Genomic DNA, 19454 nt, shown 5'->3' on the forward strand with positions numbered 1-19454 from the left:
CCTGTAGGCAAATTATAAGGCAATTAACTCAAAACGATTATTTTCTTCCCAACTTCGACCAAGTCCAATATTATTAAGATAAGAGTTCGATTGACAAAGACTTAATACTCTTTATATATTTATATGATTTCAATTACAAACAATCATCGAATTATCTTGATGGGCTTTTTCTCTTCGTTCTCAAGGCCCAATAGTTCAGTAATATTTGGGGATAACGAGGAGGGTGTGTGTGGTAAATAGCAGTAATTATCATAATATCTATCAATATCCAATTATACCGCCACCACCTCGTTCCTTTGTGTCGAGGGTCTTCCTGTGCCCTCTCCCCCAACTCTTACCACCTCAAACCCTAATTCTCGATCCTTTCTATTTCGCCTTCCTCCTTCTCCGCCCCCTTACTTTCTGAAACCCTATTCCCATAGTTGCAGCGCAAGGTTTCTTCGACATGGCGTCCGACCCGAACCTGGGGTTCCTGACGAAGCGGGACACGGAGGTGAAGCTGCCGCGGCCGACCCGCGTGAAGAACAAGACCCCGGCGACCATCCAGATCACCGCCGAGCAGATCCTGCGGGAGGCCCGGGAGCGGCAGGAGCCCGAGATCCGCCCTCCCAAGCAGAAGATCACCGACGTCCACGAGCTCGCCGACTACCGCCTCCGCAAGCGCAAGGAGTTCGAGGACCTTATCCGCCGCGCCCGCTGGAACACTGGCGCTTGGGTCAAGTACGCTGCCTGGGAGGAGTCCCAGGGCGACTTCGCCCGCGCCCGCTCCGTCTGGGAGCGCGTCCTTGAGGTCGACTACCGCAACCCCACCCTGTGGCTCAAGTATGCGGAGCTCGAGATGCGCCACCGCTTCGTCAACCATGCTCGCAACGTCTGGGACCGCGCCGTTGCGCTCCTACCCCGCGTCGACCAGCTATGGTACAAGTACATCCACATGGAAGAGATGCTCGGCGACGTCGCCGGCGCCCGCCAGATATTCGAGCGCTGGATGGACTGGCACCCCGACACCCAGGGCTGGCTCTCCTACATCAAGTTCGAGCTGCGGTACAATGAGGTCGACCGGGCACGTGCCATCTACGAACGATTTGTCGCCGACCACCCCCGCCCCTCCTCTTTCATCAAGTATGCCAAGTTCGAGGCCAAGCGCGGTGAGATCTCCCGTGCCCGTGCCATTTATGAGCGTGCTGTCGACCTCCTCTCCGATGATGAGGAGGCTGAGCAGCTCTTCGTTGCCTTTGCCGAGTTCGAGGAGTGGTGCAAGGAGACTGAGCGAGCCCGATGCATCTACCGCTTTTCCCTTGACCACGTGCCCAAGGGGAGGGCGGAGGAGCTCTACAGGAAGTATGTTGCATTTGAGAAGCAGTACGGTGACCGGAAGGGGATTGAGGATGCCATTGTCAGCAAGAGGAGGTTCCAGTATGAGGAAGAGGTGAGAAAGAACCCTTTGAATTATGACTGCTGGTTCGATTATATAAGGCTGGAGGAGAGTGTTGGGAACAAAGATATGGTGAGGGAGGTGTATGAGAGAGCAATCGCCAATGTGCCTCCAGCAGAGGAGAAGCGGTACTGGCAAAGATACATCTACTTGTGGTATGCCTTCTTATCCAATTGACGGTTGTATTATGGGCCCTTATTTACTAAGAGTTTCCCAAAATTTTGGCTTTTCTTGTCCCTTTTTGTTTTGGTAGTTTTCCTTATCAATTTCCTCTTTGTTCTATTGTTTTGTTTTGTATCACAGGATAAACTATGCATTGTATGAAGAACTTGATGCCCAAGACATGGATAGAACAAGAGAGGTTTACAGGTAATCATCAACATCTTCAAGAAAGTTGTTTTTTTCTTTAAATATGAAAAGAATAATGAATCAGATGTAGTTGCCAAAGTGTATGTGGGCCTAAATGAGGCAATGGTTATTGCAATTCAGCTCAAGGACAGTGTTGTAAAGATATATAGTTCTGATCTATGTGAGTTATGTATCTATTTTTCTGACTTATCCATGAGAAAAAGATTCTTATATCATATAGAAGGACACGATGTTGCATCACTGTTATGTTTATTATGAGGCTTAGGAGCTTCACAACTAATTAATAATACACATCATCTGCTTTAGTTTTGTCATTAATATTCTCTCTTTTTTGTTTGTGTTGTGGCTCCATTTCTTTTTCTTGTTCGATACACACACTCATATGAATCTCCCTCAGATTTTCTCTTTACAATCAATTTCCTAAGGTAGTTATCAGGCAGTTCTTGATTACAACTCTATTGTTGCTTTTGCTCTTTTACCCATTTTTGGACTTGCATGAGATCTTTTTATTTTATTTTTTTGAACTTGTTAATTTAATTGATAGTTAACTCATTGTGTTTCCTTGCAGCCACTAAGTTCATTATGTGTACAAAACAAAAACACATGATACTCTGTCAATATTTCATTGTATACATTGAAATTATTTTAATGTATCTTTGCAATTGGTCCAGGGAATGCCTTAAATTGATACCTCACAAGAAGTTTTCATTTGCCAAAATATGGCTCATGGCAGCCCAATTTGAGATACGGCAAATGAATCTAAAGGGTGCACGGAAAATCTTGGGCAATGCTATTGGAATGGCTCCAAAGGATAAGGTATGTCATACCTGCTAACCCTCAGTATGATATTATCTGTAGAAATGAAGATGCTTCAGAAGTTTTCTTTTTGTAATCAAGTGGAACTTTGCCTAATGTTCTTTTGTATTACAACAGATATTTAAGAAGTATATTGAGATTGAACTGCAACTAGGAAACATAACTCGTTGCAGAACTTTGTATCAAAAGTATCTCGAGTGGGCTCCTGCAAACTGCTATGCTTGGTGTAAATATGCTGAGTTGGAAAGGTCATTGAGTGAAACAGAGCGTGCTCGATCGTTATTTGAGCTTGCAATTGCTCAACCTGCACTGGACATGCCAGAGCTGCTCTGGAAGGTATGTAATCTAAACTGTTTCTTTTCATTTATATGATTTCTTTAAATACACCAAGTATGCAAGAAAGAGGCTTATGGAGAAACATAGATTAAAATTTATGTTGTTCGCTTATATGATAAATGATAATATTACTTTATCTTGTCTGAAAGAAGATTTTATCACATGGATGCTTGTGATTACAAATGGGGCATCTGGTCTTAGGCAATGCAACTCTCTTTCCATCTTGACCCATACACCACTAGTGCATAGATTTCCTACCAGCTTCACTGATCAGCCTTTTTTCAAATAACCTGTAATTTATTGGAAAGAGGCTTGTGGAAAAACATAGATTAAAATTTATGTTGTTCGCTTATATGATAACTGATAATATTACTTTATCTTGTCTGAAAGAAGATTTTATCACATGGATGCTTGTGATTACAAATGGGGCATCTGGTCTTAGGCAATGCAACTCTCTTTCCATCTTGACCCATACCCCACTAGTGCATAGATTTCCTACCAGATTCACTGGTCAGCGTTTTTTTCAAATAACCTGTAATTTATTGGATAACACTTGTGGATCACCTTATCAACCAATCCAGAATACCCATGTCTTTCTTATATTTGTGCATCAATAGTCATTTATTCTGCTCCACAGATATCTATAAATGCAGGGATACAAATTTGATCGGCAATCATGGTACATTTTGTCCACATCGTAATCTTAGACAAGGTAGTCTTATCCAAATAGTACAGACCTTTTTATCCCCTGTTTTCACATAACTTCACCATGTGTCCATGGTTTTTAAAACTTATGGCCTTCTAAGAACCAAAATCCCATTTTAGTTTAGTTTGTTTTGCATCCTTCTCTATAATTAGAGATGAAAATTTTTGAATCAAGCATTACATTATCACTGCACCATAAAAATTTCATCTTGCACAGGCATGCCTTTGCATAGCTTGAAAAGGAATCATCTCCATTTTATAGCTATAGAACATGTTATCCATTGTTTTCTTATTAACTTCCTCATTATCCAGTCTGCCTGCGTCCTCATAATTCAGACTTCGGAACAAATATAAAGAAAGCCTGTAGTTAAGGAGGTTTTCTCCCTAAGCTTTTATAATTGCATTATTTCTTTTCTTTAGCAGCTATGAGTAATGGATTATGAATCCTTTGGTCATTTATCCCAAATTCGTCTTTTCATGCATCAGTACTTTGTATCTTCCTTTTTTTTTCAAGTATTTTGTATCTTTCATTTTGCCAGATATTAGAGAATCTTGCAATCCAGAATCCCTAACTAAAGAAGGGAAGTCATGAATTACCTTTGTACATGAACCCATTAGAACTAAAGATGGTCTCTAGGCAATTATGCCAGTTTTGCAATTTGGGACTACAACTACAAGTAATTCTCAAATTAGGACTAATATCAGCATGACAGTTTCTCCAAGTATTACAGAACTAAACATTTGTTGTTACACCTGTATGACCAAGCAACTCTAACTTATTCTAAACCTACTCGAATTGATCAGATCATGCATACATCATAATGACAAAGCCAGAGTATGCTTGCTCTTTATGGATCTCTGTTCAGTTGTTATAATTCATAGATACTTTTTAACAATCTAAACATTAGAAGTTCTTGGGTTCTTGCAACCAAATGTTGGTTTTTTTTTGGTATTCATATAACTTGCATATAACTTTAGATTATTAATTGGTAAAATAAGTAATGTGCATTACTCCTTATATTCAGTTCCTTTTTTGGTTATATATTAAAAAAGATAGCATTCGGTAGCCAATTATTATCTTGTTCACTTGTGCTCTGAAATGTGTAACTGATTCAGCAAAATCAACCACTGTAAGACCACTCTACCCAAACTCAAAAGATTTTGTCAACAAATGATCTCTCACATGTATTTGGTTTTATAATAATTTTTTTCTTCAGACTGACATATGATTTATGCTTGTACTTGAGATAAGGTTGCTTGTCTCTTTTTATGCTGCAAGAGCGTACATAGTTGAAAGAACTTTTTTACATGAGATAGATGTTTTTCCCTAAAATAAGGTGCAGTTGTTGATAAGCTTTAGTAATGGCTATTTGTTATATAGGGAAGTTCAATTCCCTTTCTGTTGTATATGGATATTTTGGCTTTTCCGTGATATGTAGTTTAGCATCATTATCATTTTCCTGGCATCACAGGCATATATTGACTTTGAGATATCAGAGGGAGAATATGAGCGAACAAGGCAGCTCTATGAGAGGCTACTTGATCGAACAAAGCACTTGAAAGTGTGGATTAGTTATGCCAAGTTTGAGGCTTCAGCTGGTGGGGATGATGAGGAGACAGATGATGAGGTTTTGGAGAAGAATGATATAAACAATGAAGAGCGACAAAGGAAGCGGATCGAAAGATCCCGAGGTAATTTGGAATTCAATTTTGCTTTGCTTGTAGTCAGATGTGGATGACTAAAGTTTTTAACTGGATATGTTCAACATCTTGTGGAATGGAGGTAGCTTAATTTTTCATGATTATTCCAACAGGTGTTTTTGAAAGGGCATTTGATTACTTCAGAACAAGTGCCCCTGAATTGAAGGAGGAAAGGGCAATGCTTTTGGAAGATTGGTTGAATACGGAAAGTAGTTTTGGAAGTCTTGGAGATGTTAGTTTAGTGCAAAAGAAATTGCCTAGGAAGGTAAAGAAGAGAAGACCTATATCATCTGAAGATGGAACTCCTGCTGGGTATGCTTATCCCACCATCTTTACTACATTGAAGATCTATTGGTTTCTTCTACTTGTGATGTTTGAATTTGAGCTGACAGAAAGGTGATTCTGGTGCAGGTTTGAGGAGTACATTGATTACATTTTCGCTGATGAAGTAGCTATGGCACCTAATCTGAAGATAATGGAAGCAGCATACAAATGGAAAAGACAGAAACTTGGGGCAGATGATGATTGAGAAGTCAAATGCGATGTGCTTCGTGGCTTTGTACCATTCCTCTTTCAAGGAGCCTATTATGTGGATGCATATGCTCGAGTTTTCACTCAGATGACTAAATTCTATTGGAAAGTAAGTCCTGTCATTTGCAATATCCCTTTATCCCATGTAACTGTAACAAAATACACTTCCTGATGATCGAACTGCAAGTGCGGCCATCCCTTATAAACTTCTCTCCAAGCTGCAAAAGTTTGAAACTGCCCTGTGGATCGAGTTTTTGCCAAAATTTGTTAGGTTAGTTTGGTTTATATCACCCTACCAATATGTAAAGAATGTGCTTATATTAAACCGGGGATTTTCAGGGCTGTGTAATCTTACTTTGTTTTCCTTTGACATTGATGGAGACTTGAATCCATCTCGGGGAAAGCTGATGCTGGATTTGTGATCAGGGATGAACATTAATTGTATTCTTCGAGCTGGGTTAGTGTGTTTTTCTGCTGGCTGCCTCTTATCAGTATGGAAAGATTTGGAGACTGCTGCTTGTGATCTGAGGGTGCAGTATGTTATTGCTGTCTCACTCTCTCTAACTTACCTAGGATGCGAGGATATCATTGCTGCTTTACAGGTTTGAGATTTATGATGAAGGCAGTGGTACTATATCTGCGGATTGATTGTCCGACGAAGGGGCCCTTTGCCTATTCCTATAATGTTCCCTTTCGATGTAATTTTCTTTCCTTTTGATTTGTGTGAGTTTAATTTGTACCTTTCAAGATTTGCTGGCTAATGAATGCATTCGCTGAGTTACTCCTCTCGAAGCATGAGTCTTTTGATTGAGTGCTGGTCAATGGGATTGATGCGATGAGCATATTCTTGTTCTTGGATAGGTTTTTATGAGACACGCCTTAAATTCATAAATAATGGGTCCGTCATTAATGCCCCACACCGTGTTTCTTATGACTCAAAGAAACTAATGGGCTGTGCCCTCAATGCCTGGGGTAGAAAGTTCCAATAACTTAAATCATAATTGCATGTGTCGTTGGATGCAGGTTTACAGGGAAAATGTCCTCTTTTACGTGGGCCTTTTATCACGAAAGCACTTCAACTTTTGTTAGGATCTTAAAGAATTTATTTTATAGGGACGAATTTTTATTTATTTATTTTACTGTTATGCCAAGGCTGATCCTATGCACAGTTCTCGACCTATCATTGGAGTCCCAATAATGTCATGATTGGACCCACATTGGTTGTTTCCTCGCGTAGGCGAGTAAGCGAGTCGGAGATTTGGAGACAAGAAGAGTTCAAAAGAAGTTTCCTAGTTTGAACCGCGGTTCGTTATCCCCTTTCGTGCCCTTGTCGTAAGGCGGTCTTCGGAGGAGACGCGGAGGTCTTTGCTCTTCTTTCCCCATTCTTGATCACCGTCCTCCTCCTCCCATCTCGTCTTGGATCTGTCGGCCGGCCATGGCGTCGCAGGAGTACCTCTACAAGATGCTGCTCCGGCAGACCTACCGGAACCTTTGGCTCACCGATCTCATGAGCACCATCCAGGCCGACTTCTCCCGTATGATTCCTTCTTTTTTTCCTCGTCCCTCTATAGTACCTCCTTCTTTTCGACATAACTGATGGATATGTTCCGATCCTCTCTGCAGCCTGCTTTCTTTCTGGCGCTTTGGTGGTAAATCCTCGGCTTTTATGTTGCGGATAGGTCCAGTGTCGGTGCCTTTTTTGGTTTCACCCATAGTTGCTTTCGCCTGTTGTTATCTGGAACATTGACGTTTCCCCAAATTGGTGGATGGTAGACGATCTTGATTTTTTTCCCCTTTTGATGAATCTGCTCATGGATTGTGAAGATCAAATGAACATAGCAGTTGTTATTGGTGTTCATCTTTTAAATAGTCGGGAAGGGTAAATAAACTCTGAGAATATGTGAGGATTGCTTTGCTGGTTTTTGGTGGTTCTTTTACTGTGAAACTGATGATGTTCTGTTCTCAATCTGTTAGCTACAAGGAATATATTCTTGTCCTTGTCTTCTTATGAATAGATTCCTGTCCTACAAGAAATAGGATTTAGGGAACCAGACATGAAAAAGAAAAAGGCACTGAAAAATACTTCTATCCCAAATGACACTAAACATTAACTTCAGTTGACTCAATCTGGGGCCTTCAATTAATGATGTTCTTGGTTTTTTCTTTTTTGTAGCAATGCTTTCTCCATTAGCTCTTTCTCTACTAGGTTTCATTTATTGGGATCTTTACTAGTGTTTATGTCTACGAGATTTCCATCTTGAGTTTAGTCACTGTTAAACACCATTTCTAAGCTGACCTTGTTCACGAGATATCTGTTGAATCTCGGATTTTGATGATGAAGTCAATTGTCATTTGTTGTCTAATCTATGTGTTGAGATAAGTGTGCAGGATTAACTACGATGAAAGTTAGACAAGCAGCAGGAGTTGCGCCGGAGTCAAGTTTATGATCACGTTGGGAGTTCGAGAGTTCGACGGAAGTTCGGACGGTCGTCGGAGGTTCTGCCGGAACAGATCCGAGAAGTCCAGAAGCTTGCCAAGCGAAGCTCGTCGGAACTCGCCAAGTGAATCGTCGCAAGTCCAAGAGTTTGCCGGAAGTCCGCGGGAGCATCACCGAGGGTTCATCGGATGATCGACGGAAGTTCGCCGGAAACTCGCCGGAAGAAGCGAGTGACGCACCGAAGCAAAGCTGCAGAAATTGTCTTAGATTTAATCGAAGTTAGCACGTTGATTAAGTTGGAAATGGGAGGTGATCCCATTAGCTTAATCTTGGGGCAATTGGGCCCCTGAAAAACCGAAATTGGGTCGAATGGAGCTACACATTCGGACCCTGATTGCACCAGGAGGTGCAACCGCCCCAGCCAGGAGGTGGCACCGCCTGGGCTAAGTCTCCCAGCGAGACTGGGCGGTGCAACCGCCCCAGCCAGGAGGTGGCACCGCCTGAGCTCAGTCTTCGAGCAAGACTGGGCGGTGCAACCTCCCCTGACAGAGAGGTAGCACCGCCTGAGCTCGGTCTTCGAGCTCTGGCAGAGAGGTGCAACCGCCTCAGTCAGGGGGTGGCACCGCCTGGGGCTCAGTCTCCGAGCTAGACTCAGGCGGTGCAACCGCCCCTGACAGAGAGGTGCAACCGCCTGGGCTCAGTCTTCGAGCTCTGCCAGGCGGTGCAACCTCTCCAGTCAGGAGGTGCAACCGCCTGAGCCCGGAATTCCGGGATTTGATCGTTTTGAGCTCCAAATTTGAACTGGGTTGGGGCCTATAAATACCCCACCCATTCAGCACTGAAAAGATACAGACCTACACCGAATTCTTGATCTTTTCTGTGATTCTAAGAGCTCAAATTTGTGTAAAGTCCAAAAGTTCTCTTTCTGTTCTTCAAGTCTTGAGTTGTAAAGAGAGGAGAGAAAGGTTCTGTAAGGGTTGTCTCCTGAGCCCGTCAAAAGGAGTTAAACTGTAAAAGGGCAGTTGGCCTTCGCCTATTGAAGGAAGGCCTCTAGTTGACGTCGGTGACCTCGTCGGTGGAGGAAGCCAAAAGTGGAGTAGGTCAAGGCTGACCGAACCACTCTAAATCTCGGTTTGCATTTACTTTGAGCACTTTATCATTTCTGCAAACCTCCTAAATATCTACTGCCTTCTGCGCTTTTACGAACAAGCTTCTAAGTTCATATCTTTCCGAATCAGCATTTAGACGTAAATCGACGTTTTCATACGATCATTACTTTGCAGTTTACGTTTACGTTTTAACTCCTGTTATAACTGCAAACTGGCTTCTGCGCATTTATAAAACGCATCTCAAAGTTCAGTATCTTCAAAATCAGCATTTAGACGTAAAACTACGTTTAGACGTAAAACTGCGTTTAGACGCAAACTGTGTTTAGACGTAAACTACGTTTAGACGTAAAACTGTGTTTAGACGCAAACTGCGTTTAGACGTAAACAGCGTTTAAACGTAAACTGTGCCTAATCTTAAAATCGGCTTTTACATCGAAATCGTTTTTATCGAACGAACGCAGCTTTCGGTTTTAATCGTTGAAAGATTTCCGCTGCACTAATTCACCCCCCCCCCTCTTAGTGCTCTCGATCCTAACAATATCATGGACTCTTATCTGTACTATCTATGCCATTATGTGTCTGGTCGTGTGCTGATGTGTGTCCTGAAAGAAAGCGTAAATTGCTGTTGGGTATTTGTTTGTATTTTGCCTAGTGAAAGGACATGTACTATAAATGGTTGCATGTCTCTTTTCACTGTTTTTCCCCCTTTAGGAGCTTGATGATTTCACTAATGCCTGTATCCATGGCTTTACAAAAGAATTTACAGTGATAAAAACTGATAAGGTTTGGGCAATTTAGAGAATCCAATTGGAGGCATCTGATTTTAGGAGAGATGCTTCTGATAAAAAGAGTTGTTCTTTTGAAACTCTATAGCATGCATTTCTGAATTAGTTGCACTTATAACTGGGCTTGCTCTTGTAAATAGTGGTCATGTTTCATACTAAAATTACTGCTAAATTATTCTTAGATCTTGTTTTTAGATGCATCATTTGTTATTATTGGATTTTATGTTATCATGTCAAGATGAGTGAAAATTTTTAAACGTTTAAAAGATGAGGTGAATTGTATAGATAAAAGAGATGGGTTCCTGTATTTGGCTTTGCCATTGCAGTTTTTATGACATATTTGCTTGTTGTCTGATCTATTAACACCATGGTGCAGCAAGATGGTGAAGTTTAGACAAAATTGAGATTCTTTTGATGTGACCTTGGAAACTCATTTATGATACAGGTGCATGTGTTAGATGGCCATATCTGAATAAGGAACATGTTCCTCCATTGTTGCTTTTGAAAAAGTTGATATCCTTGTCATTTTGAAATATTTTCTTTAGATTTTATTATTTTGCTATATGAAACTATCTTCTAGAGATAGGATATAATGCAATACTTATTTTTCATGTTATCAGTGGGCCATGCGTTTCCTACATGCTCTGCAGAAGGGCTCTTTACAATGACATGTCAAGGTAATTTCAGTGGGCCATCTGTTGCACGGGTTATCTACTATGCAGTGGGAAATGTGGAGAAAGTCGATGCCCAGAGTTCTGCTTTTGCGCTGAGGTATTGAAGTTTGAATTACTTATATTGGAGTATTTTGTTTTCAGAAGCAAATTACACCTGGCCCTGTGTATTCATCGGTTATGAAATGGATTGACATCTCGCTCATAATACGATTGTCATAATTGGTTGGTGTTTGTTTCCTTTGCTAAATCTAATTTGTAGATATCTTGGTTGAGTTATTTGCCTCATCTTCCAAAGTAAATCATCTAATTAATAAGTAGGTAATCACTTTTTTTTTACATGTTTTGCCTCTTCGTAATATGTCGAACAAATTTCTGATAATTTGTGCCGTAGCTAATCTTTGAAAGTTTATGATACCCTATATAGTTGCCTGTACAACTTTGTCCTGTCATTTAATCTACTGCTACTGCTGTATGGCTGACAGGCGATTACTAGTGATTCCAGCTTCATGCAGACGGGTTGCAACTTGCAATCTGAACACAAGTTTAATTAGTTTGATTAAAATTGGTAGTAAACATTTACTTTTATCCAGCAGCAGCAATTACTTAGCCTATGAAACAATGGCAAGCTATAGAGATGACTCCATTTAACGTTCTTATGTGATGGTCATGTACTGCTTTCAATTAGGAATATCGTAGCCACACATTCTATTTATGTTAATCTTGGTATTGTTTGATTTAGTGGATATATCATTTTACTATGGCAGACAGACCATCAGGAGGATCATGCTTGGAAGATTGTGTGCCATATGGTACATGAAAAGATGATTTAGTGGATATATAATTTTACCATGGCAGACAGACCATCGATAGGATCATGCTTGGAAGACTGTGCCATATAGTATATGAAAAAGAGGTGGACTCATCATGTCTGAGTCCACTCTCAGTTGCCAAGTAATGGATGTAAAACTACACGACTGACCTGTCCTTACATCATTGATATACATCAGACGATAGACTAATTATATAAGATGATGAGGATTAGAGGTACCTTGAGAAAAGTCATTATAATACAATGAAGATTCAATTCAAGTTCACCCTGATTAGGTCAGCCATCAGTGTCATGTGTTGTTTAAATCAAGCTGTTGTGATAGTGACCTGAAATTTTGGGTTAACTTGATAGTCGGCCCATTAAGGTGACACCACTAGGATTCTGGCTAATTGTTGAAACCTAGCTTGAACCAAGAATATATTCCTGCCTATATTAGAATATAGGCATATTTATCACCGTTGTGTTACAATTTTGGTGCATATCTTTACATTTAATTTACAAGAAATCCTTCCATTTTCTCGACTCATATATTTAAACCAGTTTCTTATTCTCTAGCCTTGCATCAGAAAACTTTAATACCCTGTTTTTTATCAATGTACATAATTGATGATTGTCTTTGGCAGAATATATATGACAACTATGGGCTTAAATTCTGTGAGATCTGATAAGATCCATTGGTTTTAGTTTCATTTGCATTTTAGGTTAGTTCAGTTGTCTTTGTGAAGTTATTGCATGTAGCTATCCTGTATGTTGTTTGGGTAGTAAACATTTTGGCTAATAATCATCTTTGAAACAACTATATCTCGACTAGCATGATTGGTACTTGAACAAAAACGTGTTTTATTTTCTTTCCAGGTTTTCTTGTGCTTTGGTAATTCTGTTGCCTCAAATCGCCTCTTGCTCCAAGATGAGTTCAACATACAGACGACTCAATGCCAAACTGCATGTGTATTCGGTTACCTTCATCCGACCGGTAATGGGTCAGCCAATTCAAACTTGGTTGCGACAGTCCAAGTAGGGGCCTGTTTCAGGCCCATTAACAGCTGAAAAGACAAAGTTGATTTTCTATGTGAAATCAGCAGTTACCTCTTAAAATCTGTCTTTATGAATTTAATGCTGGGATTTATGGTTTGTCTGCAACAAGTTGCTTGGGTCTTTTCCATTGTTGCAATGATCATCGGAAGTCAGGAGATCCAAAGAAGCTTCCCAGATATTATCCTCTATGTCTGACTTTGTATACTGGACGTAAGACCCATGTTCTTTTGTTCTCACGCCTTTTGTTCATGTTAAGTGATATTAAAGACCTCATGCATTTACTTGTAATTTCTTTGCAGAGTCTGTGCACGCATGCATGCAGGTCGGAGTACTTAAAGATACACGTTTAAATTCCATGGTTGCAGACACAGCATAAGATTGAGATGGATAAGAGAGACGGCGAGTTTGGGGCACCACCAGTGATGGCTGTGCCTCCAGTCCACTAGATGTTTCGCTTCGATCAGCCTATTCCATGGCATGCTGGATATGCCTCTCATCATCTCAGCCAGCTTACGGGCAACCATATGGCTATTCTCCGGCTGCACACCCTCCACCTGGTTACCCGCATGCTTACCCGTATGGTTCTTACCCTGCACCTGGTCCTCCTCCTGCTGGGCATCCCAAATAAAATGCATCGATCGAAAAGCCACTCGTTCAAGTGTAGGTTTTGTCATTGTTGTTCTGGTTCTTTTCATTGGTTACCTTAAATCTTTATTATCATGGATTACTAGGTATCATGTTTAATCCAAATGGTTAGCATTTGTGACATTCTCAGTCTGGTCATGCCGATGCACAATATTGTTGGTCGGAAAGTGTCGGGTGCTACTGCGGCTGCGAGCTCTCTACCTCTTCATCCTGCGAGGTCATGCCCAAGCACCCTTTTCTATTTTCTCTTCTCTTCCTATGAAATCTAAATATTAAATATGATCAGTATGTTTTCGGCTCTGATTGTAGGGACGCAACTTGGCTTGTCGAGAAACTGATGAAGTATAATTACCTTCATGCAGCCCCAGGTACGTTCTACAGCCTTTACCATTGTCTTCTCTCAAGAGTTCAATGCATGGTAGGAATCTGAGGCTACTGATTCAGCACGGCCGAACCTTTAATAATCCCAACAAGCCGAGAACATGAAAGTGCGACAATGACGTCCCAACGCACAATGGTGTCGGTGGTGGGCCTCCTCCTTGGCCTTATGCTTACAAGCAATCCACAAAACGACCGACCTGGCCCATTTAAACTTGTACCAGGACGGTGTCCTCCGCATCTCTGCCGTTGCCACGTCCACGCTAACCCGCGGTCGCTCCACCACCATGCACTTCCGGATTCAGTGCACGGGCTTGGCCACGTCCGCTGATCCGATGCAATGCACGGGCGCGGCTGCGTCTGCGTCTCCGTCCACGGATTCAGTGCACTTCCCGACTCCATTATGCGTCCGATGACGCTACGTGGTCGCCATCACCGGGCCCGGCCATGGATGATTGAATCCCTCATCTCCAATGCTTTTTATGTGCATATCTCGTGATCCTCGTGCTGAAGAATCCTGCCGCTGAAAACAAATCTTGGGAACTATCGGTACCAAAACGTCAAATCATGACCTCAACGTATCAGCGGTAGGCTTCTTCAGCAATTAATGATCATCACATCTTTCTTTGGATCGATTCCTCCGTCTTCAATCATGCCTTAATTCTTTCTTTCTTTCCCTTGATTCATTTAATAAATAAGAAAATAGTGTTCGATCAAGTTGCGTACCATAAATATCTAACCACACTGGTCCGTTGTTATGGTAACGTGGTCTAGAGTCACATGGGATCATTGGAAAAGTCTAAATGATCTGCAGCCGAGCAACACATCCTCTTCGCATTGTCGGAGTCATATCGTTGGTATTTATGACATGAACCATGATAAACATATGGGAAGAATTCGAGCAATTATTATATGTGGCATGGATGTGTTAGTGATTGAATGGACACTGTTTTGCGCACGTTGGGACATCATCGGGTTGGATATAAGGACAAAATGCGAGAAGTTTATGGATCCAAAGCGAGGGGGGGGGGGGTTAGCACAGGCTATTTCACATAGATTCAGATCCACAATAATGTCGAGTCTAAAGCGATCGATCGAATTAGGGTTGGGTCGGATCATTTGTTTCCTCCGATTAGATGACAGGTAGGGGTATTATATGGAGAGAATCATCCCAGAAAAGAAGAAGAAGAAGACTATGATTGGGGCGGCTACGGGGGTTAGTAAGACTGAGAAACCGGGAGGACAAACCCCCCGTGAGACGAGACGTGTGTGAGTCGGGTGGGGGTCTTGGGGGCGGACTTTTTTGACGGGCGGCATGACGGTCTGATGACCGAGAGAAAGGGACACGGTGAGAGGAAGTTCACGTGAGGAGATGGTCCACACCACATCGCTGCCCCCCCCACGTCCTTTGCATGGAATGGTGCCCACTGAAATGGCACCCCACCAACCATGGGAATATATGTGCGTGCGACTGTGTGTGTGTGTGGTTGCCAACCCCCCCCCCCCATCTTTTCCCTTGGATTCCCCACTTGTCTCCGAGCACCGCTGATGGATGGGTGGAGGGAGAGAGAGAGAAAGAGAGAGAGAGGTTGTCCGAGGCGGCTGATGAGAAGCATCTAAATCTGAGGTCAGGATGGGCGAGCAAGAGCAGAACGGACAAGATTAGATTAGGCATATTTTAGCACTAAACTTGGGGGTTTGCTCCTTAGCAGTAGGTCCTAAGATACAATTAGTAAAGTTAATCCTTAGATCCGGAATGTAACCTAAAAACATTGATTTGGTGTTTATTTTCTTTCTGTTCTTGAGGTACGAAGATGTTATCGATCTAGAATTGTCAATACCTACTACTAGCATGTTGGTAAGTTATGATCTATAACGGACACAGGTGCCTGACCATCCATGTATGTATGTTTGTATACGGCATGAGTTGAAGCAAATATCTTATTGTCTTATAATTTTACAATGGTGGCATAGATTCTTGAAAAAGAAAACAAAAAAAAGTCTTCACTTTAAGGAATAGTATTTTACCATTGGTTATCCTAAAGAACCGTTACCTGTTGTTTTCAGCAGCATAGGATGCAGACTCGGACATCCCACCAACCATTTTGATCGCGCCTACTTTTCTAAGTTGGGATTAGTGATCGAGTAGGATGAATAAGAATAAATATATATAAATCTATCATTTTCATGCTAGTTTAGTGGATCAATCTGTGAGACAATGAAAGAGAGAGAGAGAATATAAAGTTGAAGAGAAGAAAAGAAAAGAGGGAAAGAAAAGGCTTCTCCACAATGATACAATCCGAAATAATTCAAAAGCTAATCCTACTGCTACTACTACTACTTTCTTGCATATTCCCTTCATGCTTGACATCCTACACACTCGGTCACGGTGGGACGCTTCTTCTCCTCGTGCCTTGTGTGAATCCAATCAACATATCTGCGTACAGACATCTTCTGTATTTTACTCCAAAAGACCTCCGGCTTTTACCGACATTATATTTCAACTCCACATCTTAAGACACCCATACGGTAGAATAAATTTCCAGGTCTAATGGTTGAAAATTTTGATGTGTTTGTGAACAGAATGGGATCGATCGATATCTTCTTTTCTAAAGAAAAAGGACGCGGAGACTCTGAAAAGAAGCAAGCCACAAAAAAAAAAAGGAGAGGCATGCTGTGTCTGTAGTTCGCCTACAGCTAAATTCTCTCTTGGTGTTTAATTTCTCGGCCATCAATTGCCTGCCTTCACGAAGAAGAAAGAGAAAGAAAAGTCCAAAGCGTCGTCTCCAACTCCCACTTTGTTGTGGAGTCTCCACTCACTCCAAAAAGGACGGGGGACCAGCTCGCAGACATGGGCACTGTTAATGGAAAGACGTCCGGGGGGCGACAAGGACCCCTAGCTCTTCCCCCCCTCTCTCCGGTCCGGATCGAAATGCCTGCCAGACTCCTCTCCCTGGAACCGCTAGCGAACGAAAGAAAAGAAGGCACCGGTATGCAAACCGAGTAGATTCCTTTGCTTTGATGCTGAAGCATCAAAAAAATCTCTCCCATACTCGATAGGATGGAGGAGGAGGCCACAGCGTAGTGGTCGTTTTCCGGACTTGCAACCTGCACAAACATGTCTGACACAGCAGAGCAGCTACCACGACAAAAGATCATCATCATTAGACATCTGTCTGTTGATCCGGTTTGAGGTGTGCGTGCAGGGAAGATCTCTCCTGGTTCCAGGAAGAGATAAGACGGCCATGTGAACTCCAGCAAGCAGGTCAGGGCTAATGAATCCAGCGGCGAAGTGGTCCTCACATTCTGCCTCAGAAGATGAAGAACCCAATTTGATCGTTCATGTGGTTCTCTCTCTCTCTCGAGAGAACCATAGTACATGGATACAGCTTGCCATGGTCACATGGCAAGTGGCCCGTGCTTTCGGTTGCTATGACACGAAAGAACAACTCGATGAGAAGAGTTTATGACCCGCTCAACAGCAAGGAGAGAACAAAAAGGCAATGGCCGGCAAGTCAACCCTACCCTACCAACTTCCCACACAAACATAACTGCACCGAATAAAGGAGAAATAATGATGCTGTCAGACACCGACCTTCCTTCCTATTTGAGTTCTTTTTATCTCTACTATCACACTACGCTTTGTGTACGGAATAGTTGGAGATAATGATCTTCCTATTCCTTGAAGCACGAATTATTTCCCCCTATGTTTACTTTCCCAACACGGTTCAACCCAACAGTGGCAGAGGGGTGCTGACCCCCCACGGCACGCCTCTATTTGCTTGCAAGTATGGAAAACCAAGTAGACGACGATGAAGATACTTGGAGCAGCCTCAGCCTCCCTGAACCTACATACAACAAAGACAACAGCTGATACAGTCAATGGTCATAGAGAGCGTTGGAGGAGGAGGAGATGCAAGACACCGAAGTGGGTGGCCCAGAAGCCAGCTTCAGGGCGGCTCGCACCTTCCTCAAACCATCCTTTTCTGCCATTTAAAACAGGGGAGGGAGGAGCAGTGTCATACCATCTGACCTCTGATTCCACAGCAATATCTCATTTGTTAATGACCTCTCCAACCAGAACAGTTCCATCACCAGATTCACAGCCCTACCAAACTCCTCACGATATATATCGCCCGGGCCAGAGGAGAAGGTGATCGGATCTCTCTCTGCACCCACCCGGAGCATCATCCAGAGGTGCTCTCCATCCTGTCTGGCTCGTACAACTCGAGCAGAGCAGCGGAGAACAGGAGGAGAAAGACTTGGATCTGCGAAGCTCAAGTCCCACCGTACAACAGGAGACCAGGAAGAGGGGGGAGAGGAAGAGGAAACCCAGATCAGAGGCCTTGCCATACTCTTCTTGGATCAACATGGGGTTCCCGGTGGGCTACTCGGAGCTGCTGCTGCCGAGATTTCTCCTCCACATAGCCTTAATCCTCGGCTACGTGCGGCGATTCATCTTCCGGGCCTTCGACGCCGTGGGCCTCGGCGACCTCCTCGACGCCGACGCCCCTTGGCCTGAGAACACCGGCCACCGCAATCTCGACCACGACGACCACCACCACCACCACGGCAACCTCCAGCAGCCACGATTTCGGTCGGTGTCGGCGATGCTGATCCAGGAGGCGCTTCCGGTGGTGAGGTACGAGGAGCTGGCGGCGGCGGGGCAGCACGTGGGGGGCAGCTGCGTGGTCTGCCTCTATGACTTCGAGGCGTCGGAGGAGGTCCGGAGGCTGAGCAACTGCCGGCACGTGTTCCACCGCGGCTGCCTCGACCGGTGGCTGGAGCACGACCAGCGGACGTGCCCGCTCTGCCGCACGCCGCTCGTCCCGGAGGAGATGCAGGTCGCGATCGACGATCAAATGTGGGCAGCCGCCGCCGTCCCTGACTCGTACTACGACGACTTCTTCTTCTCTTTCCCGTTTGCATCGGCCTCGCCGCCGAGCCCGACTCTGCTACTCGCCCACCAGCTCTTCTCTTCCTCGTAGGTGGAGAAGAGACTTGGATCGGCCAATTGTACATAGAGTAAGTAGTACACAGGAAGGTGAACGGCAGAAACAGAGCATAAGAAAAAAGAAAGAAAGAGGTAGAAGTTTCCCGAGGAAAGAAAAGGAAAAAATAAGTAAAAATAACAGAAAAAAAAAGAAAGAAAAAGTATCGGAGCCACTGCTTCTTCCCCATGTGTAGTTTGGTAAGTGAATATAATTCGTATTGCAGAGTTGAAGAGTCGACTGCAAACCTTTCTCTTCTTCCCTTTCGGTTGTGAATTTTGAGGGTTAAGCTTCGGTATATGATAGAAAGATCGACGGAGACGAGCTCAAGCTTACCGGATAATGAGTGCGGCAATACCAGCTTGAAGAAGAAGATGGTCGTCGATGCATCATCCCCCTTCGCAGAGAAGAGAGCTAAAATATGTTTAGCTAGTTTCATGTAAAAATCCTTGTTCTTGTTAAGTTGGGTGCAAATTCTAACCGCTCTCAAATCAACTGCTGGGTAATAAATGTTTCTGTTTTTGCCGGTATAACTAACCTTCACGATTCTTGGAAGAGTCTTCAGAAACACACCAACACCAGCTTGTAGAAATCGTTGATGATGGGATCGAAATCAGTAAGTAATTATTTGGATTCCTGAATCATAGTAATTCTTTTCCCCCTGTGCCAGGTGAGGCG

General features: G+C 43.0%; 2 protein-coding genes across 2 annotated transcripts; both read left to right on the forward strand.

The window, feature by feature from the left end:
• Positions 1–293: 293 nt before the first annotated feature.
• Positions 294–6387, forward strand: LOC135636912 (uncharacterized). Its single transcript, XM_065149086.1, has 7 exons — positions 294–1590; positions 1739–1804; positions 2476–2620; positions 2738–2956; positions 5134–5353; positions 5476–5674; positions 5774–6387. Exons 1-7 carry the CDS (start codon positions 446–448, stop codon positions 5889–5891), a joined length of 2112 nt encoding a protein of 703 aa, XP_065005158.1. The 5' UTR covers positions 294–445; the 3' UTR covers positions 5892–6387.
• Positions 6388–18155: 11768 nt separating this feature from the next.
• Positions 18156–19009, forward strand: LOC135636525 (brassinosteroid-responsive RING protein 1-like). Its single transcript, XM_065148234.1, has one exon. The coding sequence runs from the start codon at positions 18156–18158 to the stop codon at positions 18771–18773; it is 618 nt and encodes a 205-aa protein (XP_065004306.1). The 3' UTR covers positions 18774–19009.
• The last annotated feature ends 445 nt before the right edge of the window (positions 19010–19454 follow it).

The sequence above is a fragment of the Musa acuminata genome, chromosome BXJ3-4 (assembly GCF_036884655.1).
Source record: "Musa acuminata AAA Group cultivar baxijiao chromosome BXJ3-4, Cavendish_Baxijiao_AAA, whole genome shotgun sequence".
NCBI classification, from domain to species: domain Eukaryota; kingdom Viridiplantae; phylum Streptophyta; class Magnoliopsida; order Zingiberales; family Musaceae; genus Musa; species Musa acuminata.

Coding starts and splice junctions, on each gene's coding strand:
- LOC135636912 (XM_065149086.1), top strand. CDS start 446: ATGGCGTCCGACCCGAACCTGGGGTTCCTGACGAAGCGGGACACGGAG. Junction 2,957..5,133: donor TGCCAGAGCTGCTCTGGAAG/GTATGTAATCTA, acceptor CTGGCATCACAG/GCATATATTGACTTTGAGAT. Junction 5,675..5,773: donor GAAGATGGAACTCCTGCTGG/GTATGCTTATCC, acceptor ATTCTGGTGCAG/GTTTGAGGAGTACATTGATT.
- LOC135636525 (XM_065148234.1), top strand. CDS start 18,156: ATGGGGTTCCCGGTGGGCTACTCGGAGCTGCTGCTGCCGAGATTTCTC.